The sequence below is a fragment of the Argopecten irradians genome, chromosome 13 (genome assembly GCF_041381155.1).
Source record: "Argopecten irradians isolate NY chromosome 13, Ai_NY, whole genome shotgun sequence".
NCBI classification, from domain to species: Eukaryota; Metazoa; Mollusca; class Bivalvia; order Pectinida; family Pectinidae; genus Argopecten; species Argopecten irradians.
The window spans coordinates 31,570,492-31,586,859 of record NC_091146.1 but is presented as its reverse complement, the minus strand read 5'-3'; the positions used below and the strand labels follow the sequence as shown (position 1 = coordinate 31,586,859).

At 35.1% G+C, this 16,368-nt stretch overlaps 2 protein-coding genes across 2 annotated transcripts; one reads left to right on the top strand and one right to left on the bottom strand.

Annotated features, from left to right (window-relative positions):
* Positions 1–593: 593 nt before the first annotated feature.
* Positions 594–3,727, top strand: LOC138306325 (keratin-associated protein 9-1-like). The gene is made up of 4 exons (XM_069246759.1): positions 594–729; positions 1,329–1,529; positions 2,443–2,615; positions 3,377–3,727. Exons 1-4 carry the CDS (start codon positions 657–659, stop codon positions 3,464–3,466), a joined length of 537 nt encoding a protein of 178 aa, XP_069102860.1. The 5' UTR covers positions 594–656; the 3' UTR covers positions 3,467–3,727.
* Positions 3,728–6,946: 3,219 nt separating this feature from the next.
* LOC138306311 (uncharacterized) lies at positions 6,947–15,948 on the bottom strand. Its single transcript, XM_069246742.1, has 5 exons — positions 15,376–15,948; positions 13,618–13,689; positions 12,638–12,764; positions 12,095–12,239; positions 6,947–7,602 (listed from the first exon to the last, which is right to left on the bottom strand). Exons 1-5 carry the CDS (start codon positions 15,871–15,873, stop codon positions 7,476–7,478), a joined length of 969 nt encoding a protein of 322 aa, XP_069102843.1. The 5' UTR covers positions 15,874–15,948; the 3' UTR covers positions 6,947–7,475.
* Between the last annotated feature and the right edge of the window lie 420 nt (positions 15,949–16,368).

Sequence of the window (16,368 nt, the reverse complement as noted above, 5' to 3'; positions counted from 1 at the left end):
ATCAGATTCCTCCATTGGTTTGTAATAAGTGCAAATGAGGGGTAACGTAGCTGCTGATTGGATGATCAAGTGGAAAATAGAGAAAATGCCAGTTACATGCAAATTGAATTATGAATCAATAACTCAAACAGATATTGGTCTATATTTGTGTACGCCATTCGATAAAAATGTTCATGTTATACTACTGAAAACCTGTCACTAATGCTCAGAATTATGTTCTCCATTTAGCATTTTCCTGGAAATGTATTAATATTGCTATATTGTTGATTAATACCTTTGCTTAAAAATCGTCAGCGTTTTTTCTTTGAAGGCAGAAGGTTTTACAAATACCAAATAAAATTGTACTTAAATGCAATGTACATTATACATAAGTGGGGAACGGTTAATGGCAGTCTTTCGGTTAAACAAAAATTGAAAAAAAGAGATAAAATCTGATTTTGATAAATAAAAGACTACATGACGCTTATTTATGTTTGTATGTGAAAGATCATAAACAAATAAACAAAACGAAAGCCAAACCACTTTAGAATAAATTATTGCATATCTGGTAATAAAATAATTGATCCATATAATCATTCACAGATCCAGCTATCGATTCTACTTCTTCACGAAAGCCGACACAAACAAGTACTAAGCCAAGTACAACAACCAAGACTATGACGACATCAGTTGTTTCTAGTACAACGTCTACAAATGCTGCCACCACATCCACTGATCCCGCTGATTGTGGTAAGTTTATCTTAGCATTATACAGTTGTTGACTGGGCTTGAGGGCAACAGATGATTTGTTGGGCCCGAAGACAAACTATTGCCCGAGGCCAACAGTTTGTGTGAGGGTCCAGCAAATCATCTGCTGCCCGACAAACCAGTCGATAGCTTTTTTGTTATACACGCATTGTCGTCACGAATTGTAGTTGTGACGTCACTCCGGTCCAACAGCACATTTTAACAGTTATTTGGACCGCTCGACGGAACAGTTCATTTATGGCATTTTTGACAGTAGAGTTTCTATAGAAACTATTTTATATGAGTATAACAAAAGTTCTTCATTGTAGTTGGAAGGCTTTAACATTTTAGTACAATTTCATTTGGTATTTGTAAAACCTTCTTTCTTCAAAGAGAAAACTCCGACGCTGTTCCCTTACCAGATAGGGAGAACTGCCACTTAGTATTTTTTCAGTTTTTTTTTCTTTTTTATTCATTTGTCATATCCTAATATGTGGTTCGTTCAGCTAAAAGTAAATACGTTATATATAAAATAATCCGCCAGATATTTTATCATATTTCAGATATCGCTTTCATAACTTTTCCATCAATTTGATTTATAGCTCCTACCGTGTGTCCAGATGCGACGATCATCCCATCAACATGTGACCCTGCCTGTGTGTTCCAGTGCTGTAATGGAAGCCATGTGGAACACTGCTGTGACCCTGGCTATTACTGGAGCCACGTGGATAATAATTGTCAGAAGGTTGTGCATAGCACGACGACGTCCTCACCGACTTTGACAAGCCCGGTTAACTGCGATGGTAATGATTTTGAAATCATAATATCATGATATTGCATCTTCATCCCGAACCGTCCGGACTGCGAAGTTTCCGGATTGCTGAATTCATTCTGTTCGGATTGTGAATTTTCCGGACTGCCGATTTCATTCTACATGTACTTAAACAATAATTTTAAAAAATCGATCCCAGGCATTGTAAAACTTTCCGGATTGTGAGTTCTCCGGACTATTTTCGGACGCCCGGATTATTGTGGCCCAACTGTACATTTTAGCGTGTGACAATTGTAAGCAATTATGTAAAACTGTGATATGGAATCGTGAAGCATTTGGTATAGAATGAGAAAGAAATATTTAGATTTTGCTAGAAAGGATTGACGTCTGAATGAGTTTGCTACGTTTAAGATATTTGAATGTTGAGGTAACATCATTCAAATACCCAAATGTTCCATCCATTACATCATTCAAATACCCAAATGTTACATCATTCAAATACCCAAATGTTCCATCCATTACATTATTATGGTCACTTTGTGTGCCATTTCTCCGTGATTTTTTTTTTTCTGACGTCAAGGATAACGTCATTTTACCATAATTTGCAGACACCAAAGATACAATTGTCGTTACTTTTAAAAACTGTTTGCATAATGTTTTTGTCGTATACTGCATTGTTATTCAAAATACAATGCACGAGCTTTTGGAATGTTTGTTTCTTGCGGTCGAAATTCTTGGTGCTTTTTATCGTGGATTTAACAGAATCTTAATTTCTAAAAGTGTAACACAACATACATTGTAAGGATAGCAATATTTGATATAATGCATATTTGGCCATTTCAGTACCATCCAAGTGTACTCCAGCACGTTCTTACACGAATGTGACAATCAAAGCTATAATATGTTTTGTAATTATTCATATAATGTATGTTCGACCATTTCAGCGCCGTCCACGTGTACCCACGGGACGTTCCTGGCTGACCCCTGTGACGATCAGTGTTTCTACAACTGTGGTCACGGTATAGCCTACCACACGTGCTGTGCTGCTGGGCGAGTATGGGATAACTATATCAAAGACTGTAACTACCGGAACTTATACAGGATGACCTCAGTTGTCGTAAGTCATTTTCAATCCCCTTCAAAGGTTGCTACTAGCCATATATCCTATGGTGACCTCAAGTGAATAGGTCACATTTTATTCCCGTCAAGACTGTTGCTACTCAGAACCCATATAGGATGACCTCAATTGTCCTAAGTCACTTTTAATCACATTCAAAGATTGTTTCTACCTCGATAGCATATGTTGACCTCAATTGTCGTAAGTCATCATTAAATCTCTTTCAAATAATGCTACTACCTAGAGCAAGCCATCTGCTGTATAATTATACACACTCGATCTGAATACCACGAGGAACTAACCTACTAGATTTGGGAACAATATTCCCCTTCCTTTCATACCAAAACAAACATTCAATACCTTGACATCATTATATCCAAGATGGCTGCAAAACAGCAATTTTGAATCTGCCTAACCCCAAGACAATCTCTTCCAGGATCCATCGTGGTCCCCACATTCATGAAATGTGGGAACCGCAATGCGCTCTTGGATCGAGATGGGCCCAAAACGTTACATCACAGATCGTGGGTAATATCATACAATTGTATACTTCCTTCTTAAAATACTTTAATCTTTTTGTAACTGTTAAACTCCAAAATGGATTATGATCAGTCACTATGAAGCCGGTTAGCCTCACAAAGTTACGCGGTAGATTTCTGGGATAGTTTGGGGAATCTTCTTACCATATTTGAGGACAGTATTAAGTCCAAGACATCCAAAAGCCATTGTACAAAAAAAATCTCTTCCAATTATTTTTTCAGGACCTAAAGTTTGCCCACCATTTACATTCCTACCCGAGCCCTGTGTACCAAGTTGTTACTACCAATGTTCCTCCACTGGCCTCGATGTGAGATTCTGTTGTTATCCTGGAACCATTTGGGACGATACCATTAAAGCCTGTAATTACCCGCCAGCAGTGGACTCTCCCAACGAAGAATCCGATGCTCCAAGATTATTTAAAAGTGGAGTCGGAAATCCTCCAAGATCCGGATTGAATATTGTAACACACCAAATTAATTTCACTGCTTGTGGTGAAATCTCCTAAATTAGTAACGGGAGTCTCGGTTTTTTGTCTATACTCTGTCTTCGTTTAACCGATTTTGTGTTGAATTGCATGCTTACTGTTCTTTTATTGTATGAATAAACAATAATTTGGCATTACTTCAAAATTTCCTTTTTTCTCGAATTTATGCATCAATTAGCTCAGAGATTGAGATAATCAGAGTTTGTTTTATTAATTACAGCTAGGGTCATGTAAGGACTGACTCCCATGTCTGTATGCGATGTGTAGCATGTATGTATTGTGCCGTGCATGTTTTGGGAGACTGCGGTATATTCGTATTGTGTCTTCTTCTGTATACTGTTTTCATAGTGCTATACCGCTGAAGAATGCTGCCGAAGACACCAAACCACACGCCCCACCCGGTCACATTATACTGACAACGGGCGAACCAGTCGTCTCACTCCCGGTATGCTGAGCGCTAAGCAGGATCAGAAACTACCATTTTTATAGATAATGACAGTTCCCATTTTCTGACAAAGGCATTCATACTGGCATACATGTACCACTCAAACATAACAGATAACCTACAAAAAGGAATATTTTAGAGAAACGTTTTCGTGATCTGGCTAAATCACGAGTCGATTTGGTAGAAGTAAAATATCAGTTTTTTTATTTAGAAGTTTTGAAAAAATACATACATGTACTGCTTTATTGTACTAAAGACCGAAAACATAGCATTTTGGCGACATAAACTTTTAGCGCAGAAAATTATCTTGATCTGTATCAGGTTAGCACATTTATGATAATGGCTATGTCATCGAATACTATTACAGTACTTAATGGAATAATATTTTCGTGCATCATTTCAATAGACTAACGAAACAAAATCACCGCTAAAAAGTATGTTATTGTGCATTTATTCATGTGGGTTGCCTGAAGATTCTCTCATAAGGCATTATCTTTTTTAATTGTTTATAGATGCTTCAACGCCGACAGAGCGTAAAGTATCCTCATCATTTGAACAATAATTTGTGTTTACTCATAAATGTATGTCTAATTAACACAAACATAAGATAAAGTAACTAGTTTAGCTTTTGGTACATGCGCAATCAGTACTATACTCCATATAAGGCACAGTGTCACGGACTTTTTTCGGGACGTAATTAATTTTAATTAATATTTTAAATTTGAAGTAAAATAAGCAAGTAAAAACTCTTCAATGGTGGTAATGGTGTAGAGTAATTTTGTAACTGAAGGAAAATGCTCATTTCTCTACTCCTGTTTTGATATAGAAAAAAATAGCATTCGTTATAAATTAGCAGTGTAGCATCTTTAAGATAATGGAAATGGTCTAAAAATAAGACGTGGGTTGCATTTTTCAAACCTGACAAAACTGTATCTTATCTTTTCAGAATATCGTAAAAACGTGTCATTTGCGCAAATACTTTATGGGGTTGAAAATGCTGAAAAAATCTAAGATCAGTATCTTTTGTGCATAAAACATTAACGATGACCATAATTGACGATTTTTAATGCCAAACATTTCAAATATATGCTTGGCATTTTACACAAAGTAGTGTTGTATTTAGAGGAATAAACATATAGAGCTCCCAATGTGTTTCTTTTAATGGTCACCGTGAATGACGTCCAAATCTACATTACATCGGCTGCCTACATAAAACGTCATGTCCAGATACTGTACATTATACGTGCACGTGTATATATTCATCAGTTTTAATGGCATCAATATTTTTTTCGGGATTTTATGAATCAGGCTTAATATAAAATACATCTTCAGGCTAATTTATAAAGAAAGACAACAACTGCATCACATGACAGTAATTGATGTCACATGGCAATAAATGATGTCACATGGCAGTTAATGATGTCACATGGCAGTTAATGATGTCCCATGGCAGTTAGTGATGTCACATGGCAGTTAATGATGTCACATGGCAGTTAATGATGTCACATGGCAGTTAATGATGTCACATGGCAGTTAATGATGTCACATGGCTGTAGATGATTTGTAATGATGGTTAATTGACTTTTAATCTTAAGATTAGGTCAACATTTTCCATCTACATCTAATTTGATTTCTTCTATTGTTTTATTATTATTAAAATAGAAATAGAGAAATAGACTGTTGCTGCATAACTGTTTTATGTACGTCCTGTTATGATCAAATGTCATTTAAGGACCTGTCAGGTTTAGATGATGGAGGAACGTCGGAGTATCCTGAGAAAAATCCATGACCACCCGTCAGTACCTGGTAATTGCCGCAAAAGCGATTTGAAAACACAGCCCAGAGGTGGAAGGGCTTGTAAAAATAGGACCTGTCAGGTTTAGATGATGGAGGAACGTCGGAGTATCCTGAGAAAAATCCATGACCACCCGTCAGTACCTGGTAATTGCCGCAAAAGCGATTTGAAAACACAGCCCAGAGGTGGAAGGGCTTGTAAAAATATTTTAGGACATCGTAACCACTCGTTCCCCACAACCTCATAATGTATACCATAGGTGAATATTTTACCTTTTTGACCCTAATGAGGTACATTTGTATGTATAAGGTCATACATTTTTCATTCATTTCAACAAATATTATTGACAGGATGTAAAGTCAAAAAGATTAAAAGGTCATACATTTCAACAGCTTCCTATAGCCTTTCATTCAAGATTATTAATTAAAGATGCTCCACCGCCGACAGAGCATAAATGACATTCATCATTTGAACAATAATTGGTGTTTAATAATTGTGAATATATATGTCTAATTAACACAAAAAATTAATAAAATAATTTCTTTTGCCTTTGGTTCATGCGCATCAGTATTTCATTCCATATAGGATATAGTGACACAGAATTTTTTCGAGATGCAATTAATTATTTTTATACCTTAAACTTAAAAGTAAAATTAGAAGCTCAAAATTTTCAATGGTGGTAATGGTGTAAAGTAAGTAACTTTCGTAACTGTAGAAAAATACTAAATCCTTTGCTCCTGTTTTTGATAGTGAAAAAAAAAACATTTGTCAGCGGTGGAGCATCTTAAAGGACAGATTTTAGCAACCACTCATATCTCACCATGACAATATTCTGACTTATCAAGAGTTACTTCCCTTCATATGATTCTCTCAGTACTGGCAGAGTGAAATGAAAGAGAGTAGCTATATGACAGACTGCCATTGGTATGGAGAAAAGGTTTCTATGACTTACAATGTACAAGTACAATGTTATGTTATTTGTAAAGAAATCGAAAATGTAAAGTGTGTTACTTATAAATGTGACCTAAAGTAAACAACTTCAAAAGTGAAAACGTGAAGCATTTTAAAATTCATACATATTTTTAATAATAGCACTTTCAGGATTTCTGATATACAATTACCACTGATCCTTAGACAGTTTTAAAAAAATTTAGTCTGTTCTGTATTAGTTTCAGCATTGTCCTGAACAGTAGTATCTGTCTTTGTGATAACATATCACCATATGGTTTGTTTGTAGGATTCACAAAGCTTTTCTCTCAGAAACAGAATTAATATTTAATAAGTCATCAGAAAATTCAAGGGCAGATAACTGCCACAGAACCTGTAATACTGTATAGTTGGTTATTGTCACAGAGATTTTATTTTCGCTATTTCGCGGGACGTTGTTTTGACCAGGAAAAACTTAATCAGCCATAAGATTTTTAGAAATGATTGAACCATACAACCTTTAAAGTAAGATCTCGAAAATTTGAAATTGCTTATATTTAATTTTCTAGCTTTTAGTTAAATCAAGAATATTGTGCCCTGTGTAAATAACCTTATATACTAAAACTTTAAGAAGGGAGATAACTGCGAATTGGTAAACCATAATTATTCCTATATGATGTATTCCTTTATCTCTTCTCCAAGATCTTCCCGGATTATGTAGGAAATGCCAGACACTTTCCAGGGAGCGGAACTTTCCCATGTTGTTCCATCTATAAGGTTGTATACTCGCTCAAACCTGTAGGATATAGAATTAGGAAAATCACATTTAAATGTCACATAATGAAAAGACTTATCTTTTCTGAAGACACATTTGAACTGTTCCAATTCAAAGAATGGAACAGTTCATTATGAATTTTCAGGGGAGAGTAAGTTAAAATGTCAACAAAGGTTTATGTATGGTTTGGGCCCTTATTGGCCACCAAATTCTTCATTTTTTCAACTTTGTGTCACCAAATTTTGCTATTGCATCTGATTTATTTAAGATGGTAGTTTTCTATTATCACAGCTCTAGTTGTCATTCAGAATATGCATAAATCAAGCGAATGTGGAAAATTTTCCACCAATTTTTTGGTAGTTTTTTTCTATGCAACAATATTTACATTCACTTGCCACTTCTACTATATAAACTAACCAAGACAAATAGAAGTCTATTGGGGTATAACTGACACCTTAAACGGGAACATTATGCATGTCACTAATGTTGACATGGTTACGTCAACTGATCACTGTCAAAATGGCTATTCAATCTTGTGGAATAAATCATTCTTGATAATCAGTTTTCCTGGTGTAACTTAAAGAATGTTAATGCAGAGACCCCAAAATGAGTTAATAATGTAAATATAAGTATTAAACTATCTTCCAATGGCATCTATGGTCTATATAGATGCCAGAGCTTTGCAGACAATCATCTCATAATCTCATAATCTGATAAGGAAGACATGTACAGTTTAATGCTTAAATAGGGTGCAATCTTGAACAAACTTAATATTTACTGAAAATATGTAGACACTTACATGTAAGATACATCTTCAGGGGAAATATAAAGTTTGTTTTAAGGATGCGCTCTTTGATTCCTAAACTAAACAAAAATAGGCAAAAAATGACCAAATTTTTACACTAGCTTAATTCATGCATATTTTGGATGGTTACCATGGCAACTACAACTGCAATGATACATAACTACACAGTATTATACTGATCGTGTCAGGGATGTACTAGATATTTAAGAATTGGGTTTATCATCTCATAAACTAAACAAAGTAAGAGGTTAATCCTTATATTTACAAAATTTTCTTTAAACAATAAAATCAACCAGAACATCAGATACAATCATTTACCGTGTGCTATTCGCCGTTAAAATTATACTGCCGTCATGTTTAACCGTGCAACAGCCATTCAGAAAAAGCGTGCCGTTGACTGACAGCTTCATCCGTCTTTTTTTATGAAGTCACAAAAAAAGTTCTTATATTTCAGTTATTTCATTCAGATCAAATAGCAATAACACATTAAAAAAATTAAATCTGTTTTATAGTACATGTATGTCTCCGATTGTCTGGTACATGTATTATTTGTAAATATTGACACATGATTTTGTGGAATGTCAAAGAAAGTCCGCCAATGTATACGTATTCATACGCTCCGAATCAGATCACGTTCTGCACTCAAGTTATTGGGAAATAAACAAATCTGCTCCAACTTAGTTTATTGATACAGAAACAGTGGCAATTGTAAATATTTGAAATTAAACAATTTGATCACTAAATAACAGGTTTGAAAATTTGACGGATTTGGCGGCCAAAAAGAACCCAAACCATACGTAGTTCTTTATTCTCCTGTGATACCATATTTCTGATACAATTAAATACAATGTTTTATGTATAAAAGACAAACAAAGAAACTAAGGAAGTCATGGATGGTAAACATTACAGAGTTATCTGCCCTTTATGGGTTAGGTATTGATTGTAACTTCATGTAATTGCTATAGTAACGTCAAACTTTTCAAAGAAAAATAATAACATCACAATGTATACCTACTGACAAGGGAGGTAGCTCTGTAAATAATAAAAACAAGGACATAGTCATTCAGATCCCCCGCCAATGGAGATATCAAAGCTGAAGTAAGTTTGATTGTGGAGACTTATGTGCATGAAAAAACAGGAAAAAGGAAGTTGAGCTATAGAAAGATGGAGTATAATTCAAGTAGAGCGGGGCTGCAATTGTTGAATCAGGTATACAGCCTTGACATTTATATTAGACTATATACACAAAGATGGGTGGAGTTTTGCAAAGTAACATTTACCATGATATTTTCAGCAATGTTTCCATGGTAACGGAAAAGTGCAAAAAATGAAAACCTAAAAATAGCAAAAAGTACTACTAGACCATAAAAAGAATGTGTCTATGAAGTTTCGTGGAAATATCTCTGCTGGTTTTAGAGTTATGCTCCGGAAATGAACCTGCTACAAAAATATGATATTTTCAGCAATGTTTCTATGGTTACAGAAAAAAGCACAAAAAGTGAAAACTTAAAAATAGCAAAAGGCACTACTAGACATAAGACTAATGTGCCTATGGAGTTCCGTGTCTACATCTCAACCGGTTTTCCAGTTATGCTGCGGAAACGAACCTGGTACAAAAATATGATATTTTCAGCAATGTTTCCATGGTTACGGAAAAAGTGCAAAAAATGAAAACCTAAAAATAGCAAAAGGCACTACTAGACCATAAGAACAATGTGTTTATGAAGTTTCGTGGAAATATCTCTGCTGGTTTTAGAGTTGTGCTCCGGAAACGATTCTTACACAAAAATCTGCCATTTTCAGCAATGTTTCCATGGTTACAGAAAAAAGTACAAAAAGTGAAAACCTTAAAATAGTAAAAGGCACTACTAGACCATAAGGCCAATGTGTCTATGAAGTTTCGTGGAAATATCTCTTCTGGTTTTAGAGTTATGCTCCGAAAAAGAACCTGGTACAAAAATATGATATTTTCAGCAATATTTCCATGGTTACGGAAAAAATGCAAAAAATGAAAACCTAAAAATAGCAAAAGGCACTACTAGACCGTAAGACCAATGTGTGTATGAAGTTTCGTGGAAATATCTCTACTGGTTTTAGAGTTATGCTCCGGAAACCATTCGTACGGACGGACGGACGGACGGAAGGAAGGACGACGGACAGACGGACGGACGGAACCCATTTGTATATCCCCCGCCAACTTCGTTGGGCGGGGGATAAAAAAAAACAGAAAAGGCTTACACACCAGTCTGATTAGGAAGCTACAGAAAGAGTTTCATTGGATTTTTTCCCTTGTTACATACTATTATGAAATAAATCGCAAGTTAGTTTTGAATTTACCTGTTTGACCTTTTGTGACCAGGCCAATTAAGATTGCAAAGTTAAAACACACTTGGAATATAGCAAATTAGCTAAACATAAACGAAGGGGAGATAATTCACCTTACAGTAGAACAAAATCTAGCTTATCATAAACAAAAGGGGAGATAATTCACTATGAAGTACAGCAGAATCTAGCTTATCATAAACAAAAGGGGAGATAATTCACTTTGGAATACAGCAGAATCTAGCTTATCATAAACAAAAGGGGAGATAATTCACCATGAAGTACAGCAGAATCTAGCTTATCATATACAAAAGGGGAGACAATTCACCTTGAAGTACAGCAAAATCTAGCTAAACATAAACAAAAGGGAGATAATTCACCTTGAAGTAGAGCAAAATCTAATTCTGTCTTTTGCAAAATATAAACAAAAGGGGAGACAATTCATGTTGAAGTACTGCTAAATCTGGTGCCGTTTTCAATTATACCCCCCCCCAGGATTTGACGATTTTATATAACTTTCAGACAAGCCTTAATTGACAAAGCCTTCAAAGGCTTGTACGAAAAACAGCAGGTCGTCAGGATTTATATTTTAAATAATTACTTTAACAAACTGTCAAACCGGCTGTTCCAAATAAACTAAAACGACCCAGCAAAACATAAACAAAAGGGGAGATAATTCACCTTGAAGTGCTTATCATCAACAAAAGGGGAGATAATTCACCTTGAAGTAGAGCAAAATCTAATTCTGTCTTTTGCAAAATATAAACAAAAGGGGAGACAATTCACGTTGAAGTACAGCTAAATCTGGTGCCGTTTTCAATTATACCCTTTGAGCGGTTGGATCTAGTTTTTGATTTATGAATTAAAGAAGGATTTGATGATTTTATATAACTTTCAGACAAGCCTTAATTGACAAAGCCTTCAAAGGCTTGTACGAAAAACAGCAGGTCGTCAGGATTTATATTTTAAATAATTACTTTAACAAACTGTCAAACCGGCTGTTCCAAATAAACAAAAACGACCCAGCAAAACATAAACAAAAGGGGAGATAATTCACCTTGAAGTGCTTATCATCAACAAAAGGGGAGATAATTCACCTTGAGGTAGAGCAAAATCTAGCTTATCATAAACAAGGGGAGACAATTCACCTTGAAGGGCTTATCATAAACAAAAGGGGAGATAATTCACTTTGAAGTACGGCAGAATCTAGCTTATCATAAACAAAAGGGGAGACAATTCACCTTGAAGTACAGCAAAATCTAGCTAAACATAAACAAAGGGGAGATAATTCACCTTGAAGTGCTTATCATAAACAAAAAGGGAGATAATTCACCTTGAAGTACAGCAGAATCTAGCTTATCATAAACAAAAGGGGAGATAATTCACCTTGCAGTACAGCAGAATCTAATTCTGTCCTTCATATTAATGAATACTTTCGGCACTTCGTCTGTACTTTTCTTCTTGTAACCATCAAACAAAACAACAAGTTCCAGTGTAGCCTCGTTTTCTTCTATTTCTGGATGATTCTTTCCTACAAGGAAAAGACAAATCATGTTTTAGAGAGAAATAGTAATAACTACGAATAAGAAATATTTCTAAGTAAATAACTTTTTTGAAGTACACTGTACACTCCATTAACGTTTTTTGTTGGGATAAAATTAAACTATATTTGCAGATATGTTAAATTCTGTAGACTGTATACCCATGTATAAAATTGAAAGGGCGGAGGGGGGGTTAATATTACAGTACACAAATTCCTTGGAATGCAATACATTATAATCAGAGATTAAGTTTTTTGCATATTGAAGATTCTTCGAAACAGAAATGAGGCTTTGCCATTGAAATGAGGCCCATATTCCTCAAAATCCCTGGATCACCCTGCATCTCTGTTTTCTTGACAAACCCTATAGGTCACTGATAATTATCTACCTTTATGTCTAAGTCGTGTACGGTGTACGTGACGGAGAGGTATAAATATCATCTCCTCGTCCTGTCCCAGGGCTTGGAGATTGGTCGGGGGGATTTTAGGGTAGTTCTCCTTGATTTGCTGGAAGGCCTAGAATATCAATGACGGAATAAAATTAACAGAACTGTTGACTGCACTATCATCACCTAATACGGGGGTTTTGAGATCCCAAAACGACGTGGGTAAAGTACTATTTATCGTCGATTAGTCCCACCTTCCGGTGATTATGACATCACAAAAATAACGTCAAATGACGACGTCATAATCACCGGAAGGTGGGACTTATCAACGGTAAATAGTACTTTACCCCTGTCGTTTTGGGATCTCACAACCCCCGTATTCAAGGTGATGAATATATTTTTTAATTGTTACAGTGCCAGGAAACTTTTAATAAAATCATGACTGACGTCAGTTGTGATCAACTGAATGATTTAATATCTATTAATAGTTAATACTTGCTTGCTTACTACCTAGACACATGTATATAATATATTTATATCTATATCTACATGTATAGAAAAACAAATTAATATATATAAGCGAATACCTAAAACTTTGTTGCTCACGAAAATTTTTAAAATGAGATGTGGCAAATTTGAAATAGATAAATATATATATATAAAGAAAAGATTTGAGTAATTATCTCCCCTTCAATAACTGACATTTAGTTAAATCCATTAATTAATATATAAAACGTATTGATAACGAATATGCTTACAACAGATTTGTGGTTGTAACTTAAAACTTAGTAATTTTTATAACTGTCAAGGTTCCTTTATGATAGGTTTTCTAATATGTGTTTAACAAACCACGTTTATGACGTTATGGTTTGGTTTTATTATTTTAACGTCCTATAAACAGCCAGGGTTATGTAAGGACGTGCCAGTTTTGTTGGAGGAGGAAAGCCGGAGTACCCGGAGAAAATACACCAACCAGTATCTACCTTAGGTGTTGTCAAACTTTGGACCTCATCAACATTTCCAGTGGATAATAGGTTAGCAATCACAAATATAGCCTGAAAAAAAAAGATAAATTAAGAAAATTGGTTAATTAAAATTTATACCATATTCGACCAAATAAGCGCCCAGGGAAATTAATAAATTGAAAAAATTAAAAGATGCTAATCAGACTAAATCATTGCAAATCTATACAGGTTTGGCCTTTATTTATGCCTGGGCAATTGAAATTGAGGCCTCAAAAAGGGGGAGGGGCGCTTATAGGGACCTGAGTGCTTATTGGGTCAAATACGGTAATTACATTCTGTTTCTTTTTTTATATTGTCTGATGAATTAAGAATTCTTATATATGTCATTAGATATTTATGGGTAATTCGCCAGTACTTGATGATGATGATCGAAGTAGAGCATCCATGCAGCTGACTCTAAACACACTCTGAAGTATAAAGTCTAATGATTTTTTGGTCAACAGAGGTTAACCTGTTTTTGAAAATCTTAACTACGGTCTGCTTCAAAGGAATCAATTTAAGCCTTTACTGTCTAACTGGTCGGTGAAAGTATCAAACAAACAATGGAGAAAATTTCAATCTAATTAACAGATCGTACGTTTAATTCTCACAGAGTTTCATGGAGAATTTGACAATATTCCATAAGACATCACATTCTAGAGTACTTACAGTATATATGTATATATATATGGACTTTACAATCACATCAGGCAGTGCCTTCACAGCCTTAAGGTATTCAGACTCAAATTGCAAAAATTGTATTTTCATGTAGATACATGCTACATAATAAAATGATGTTTATTTGTTGATTAGTTTAATTCCAGGTATAGATGAAAATGGTGGAGGAAAAACCGCCGACCAGCCTCACTCAGTTCAACCACAGGAGTTTGACGTTCTGTCAATAAAATATAGCATATATATATATAAAAAAATCTCAACATTTTATATATAGTATATAGGGATATTTTTTATATATGTATACTAGTATATAGTATTGATAGAATGTCAAACTCTTGTGGTTCAACTGTGCATGTCCCATATGAAATTTGGACTCGCAAACAAGAGGTGGAGGCATAATATATTGGGACATCTGAACCACTTTGCTCCCCCGCATGACATGACAAATTGTCACTTTTAGTTGATGAAATGGCGGATATACCTTTATTTGAACAGAGGTACATGTGAACTTACATAGTGTACAGTAGTTTGCTAAACCTGCATATAATATTTGTCTTCAAAAATAAAAAAAAATTTATTAACTCTTAAAAACTTGAAATCATAGAATAGATTTGGCCTACGCCACTTCAGCAGCACATCCCTAATACATTGTGCAGGCTATGCCAGGAAATCGTACACATAGATGTTCATGTACCTTTTCATTGGGATCTCATGAATATCCACTGCCCCCCAAAATAAAATAAAAAATCCTAATAATATAAGCAGGTTTAGCGGAATGTGACTCTGAATCCTAGGATGCAGGAATAAGGATCTGAATATCAATCAGATTGAGGGAAATTTACGCTAGCAAAAGAGTGAAGCGTAACAGGAGAGGGGAAAATGTAGCGGCCAGGCAGACCGGGATTCGAACCCGGGACCCTCCGAACACTAGATAAATATAAGTGCTCTACCGGCGGAGCTACCTGGTCACCGATGATCGACCCAGTCCAATCCCGCTACAGAAGCACAGAAAAGAGCTAAGGAATCTAACCATGCTTTCATAATAAAATATAAAATCACCTTTTTAGCAGCTATGATGAAATCTAGTACTGTTAAATCACTGTCGACTTTTTTAATCCTAGATCCAGCCATAATGTTTTCGTAAATACCAGAGAGGTTAGGAAAGACATAAATTGGAAAAGATGGCATTAACTTCACATCATCGGTGTACTTTCCTCCTTTTATCTGATCCCTTGGGGTAGAAAATGCCACCGGTTTTTTCTTGTCATTTTCTTCTGGATTAGGAAATTCATTGTAGTTTCGTACAGGATGGTGTACTGAAATAGTTTCATGTCTTGATGAACTTATTCGAAGCCCTGAAGTATTTCTTAACCTACAGAAAGTCAAGATTTTCCTGTTCCCAAATCTGGAAACTTGACAGTTGTTTGTTGAAGACGTTGAGAACTGTTTGGTTGTGCGTCGACATAACGGTGTCCTGCATATCCGATGACTTAGTAAGTCCGTCAAAACCAGGAGTGACTGTTTTAAGCTTTGAGAACCGCAATTTGCGAGATACATGCTCCAAATCGATGTAAACAAATGGAAAGTGCAGCTTTCAGCGGTCACCGGCCATTTCCTAAGCGTTTCTGTGACGTTGATTTTCCGGTAAGGCTACTATAATAACAGGATCCAATATACGGATAAATAGAACCCGGAAAATGTACGATATAACCTATACATTTTCTTTATTATTTTTTTTTTAACTTTGTGTAGATATATCCATTTTAACAGATTCAAGAAATAATTCAGATAATGTTGATTTTAGTTAGTGTTTGAATATAAACAAGAAAGAAAGAAGCAAATTGATATTACGAAAGAAAGAATGACCGAGAAAAGAGAAGAAATTAAAAGAAAATACGATTAAACAAAATCCCGAAAGCATGAATTGTACAAAATAATCTAGCAAAAAAGCAAAAAAAAGGGTAAGAAAATGATAGAAACTAATATAAGAGTGACGATAGTGTGTCCCGTATCGACGAAACAGCTGTACAGTAGCAGAAACATATGATATAC

Bases quoted from the DNA above. Each gene is read 5' to 3' on its own strand.
- LOC138306325 (XM_069246759.1), top strand. From the start codon at position 657: ATGACGACATCAGTTGTTTCTAGTACAACGTCTACAAATGCTGCCACC. The intron at 1,530-2,442 runs GTAATGATTTTG...CGACCATTTCAG, and splicing joins AAGCCCGGTTAACTGCGATG to CGCCGTCCACGTGTACCCAC. The intron at 2,616-3,376 runs GTAAGTCATTTT...TTATTTTTTCAG, and splicing joins ACAGGATGACCTCAGTTGTC to GACCTAAAGTTTGCCCACCA.
- LOC138306311 (XM_069246742.1), bottom strand. From the start codon at position 15,873: ATGTATCTCGCAAATTGCGGTTCTCAAAGCTTAAAACAGTCACTCCTG. The intron at 13,690-15,375 runs GTGATTTTATAT...TTTTTTTTTCAG, and splicing joins TCATCATAGCTGCTAAAAAG to GCTATATTTGTGATTGCTAA. The intron at 7,603-12,094 runs GTGAATTATCTC...TATATCCTACAG, and splicing joins AGATTCTGCTGTACTGCAAG to GTTTGAGCGAGTATACAACC.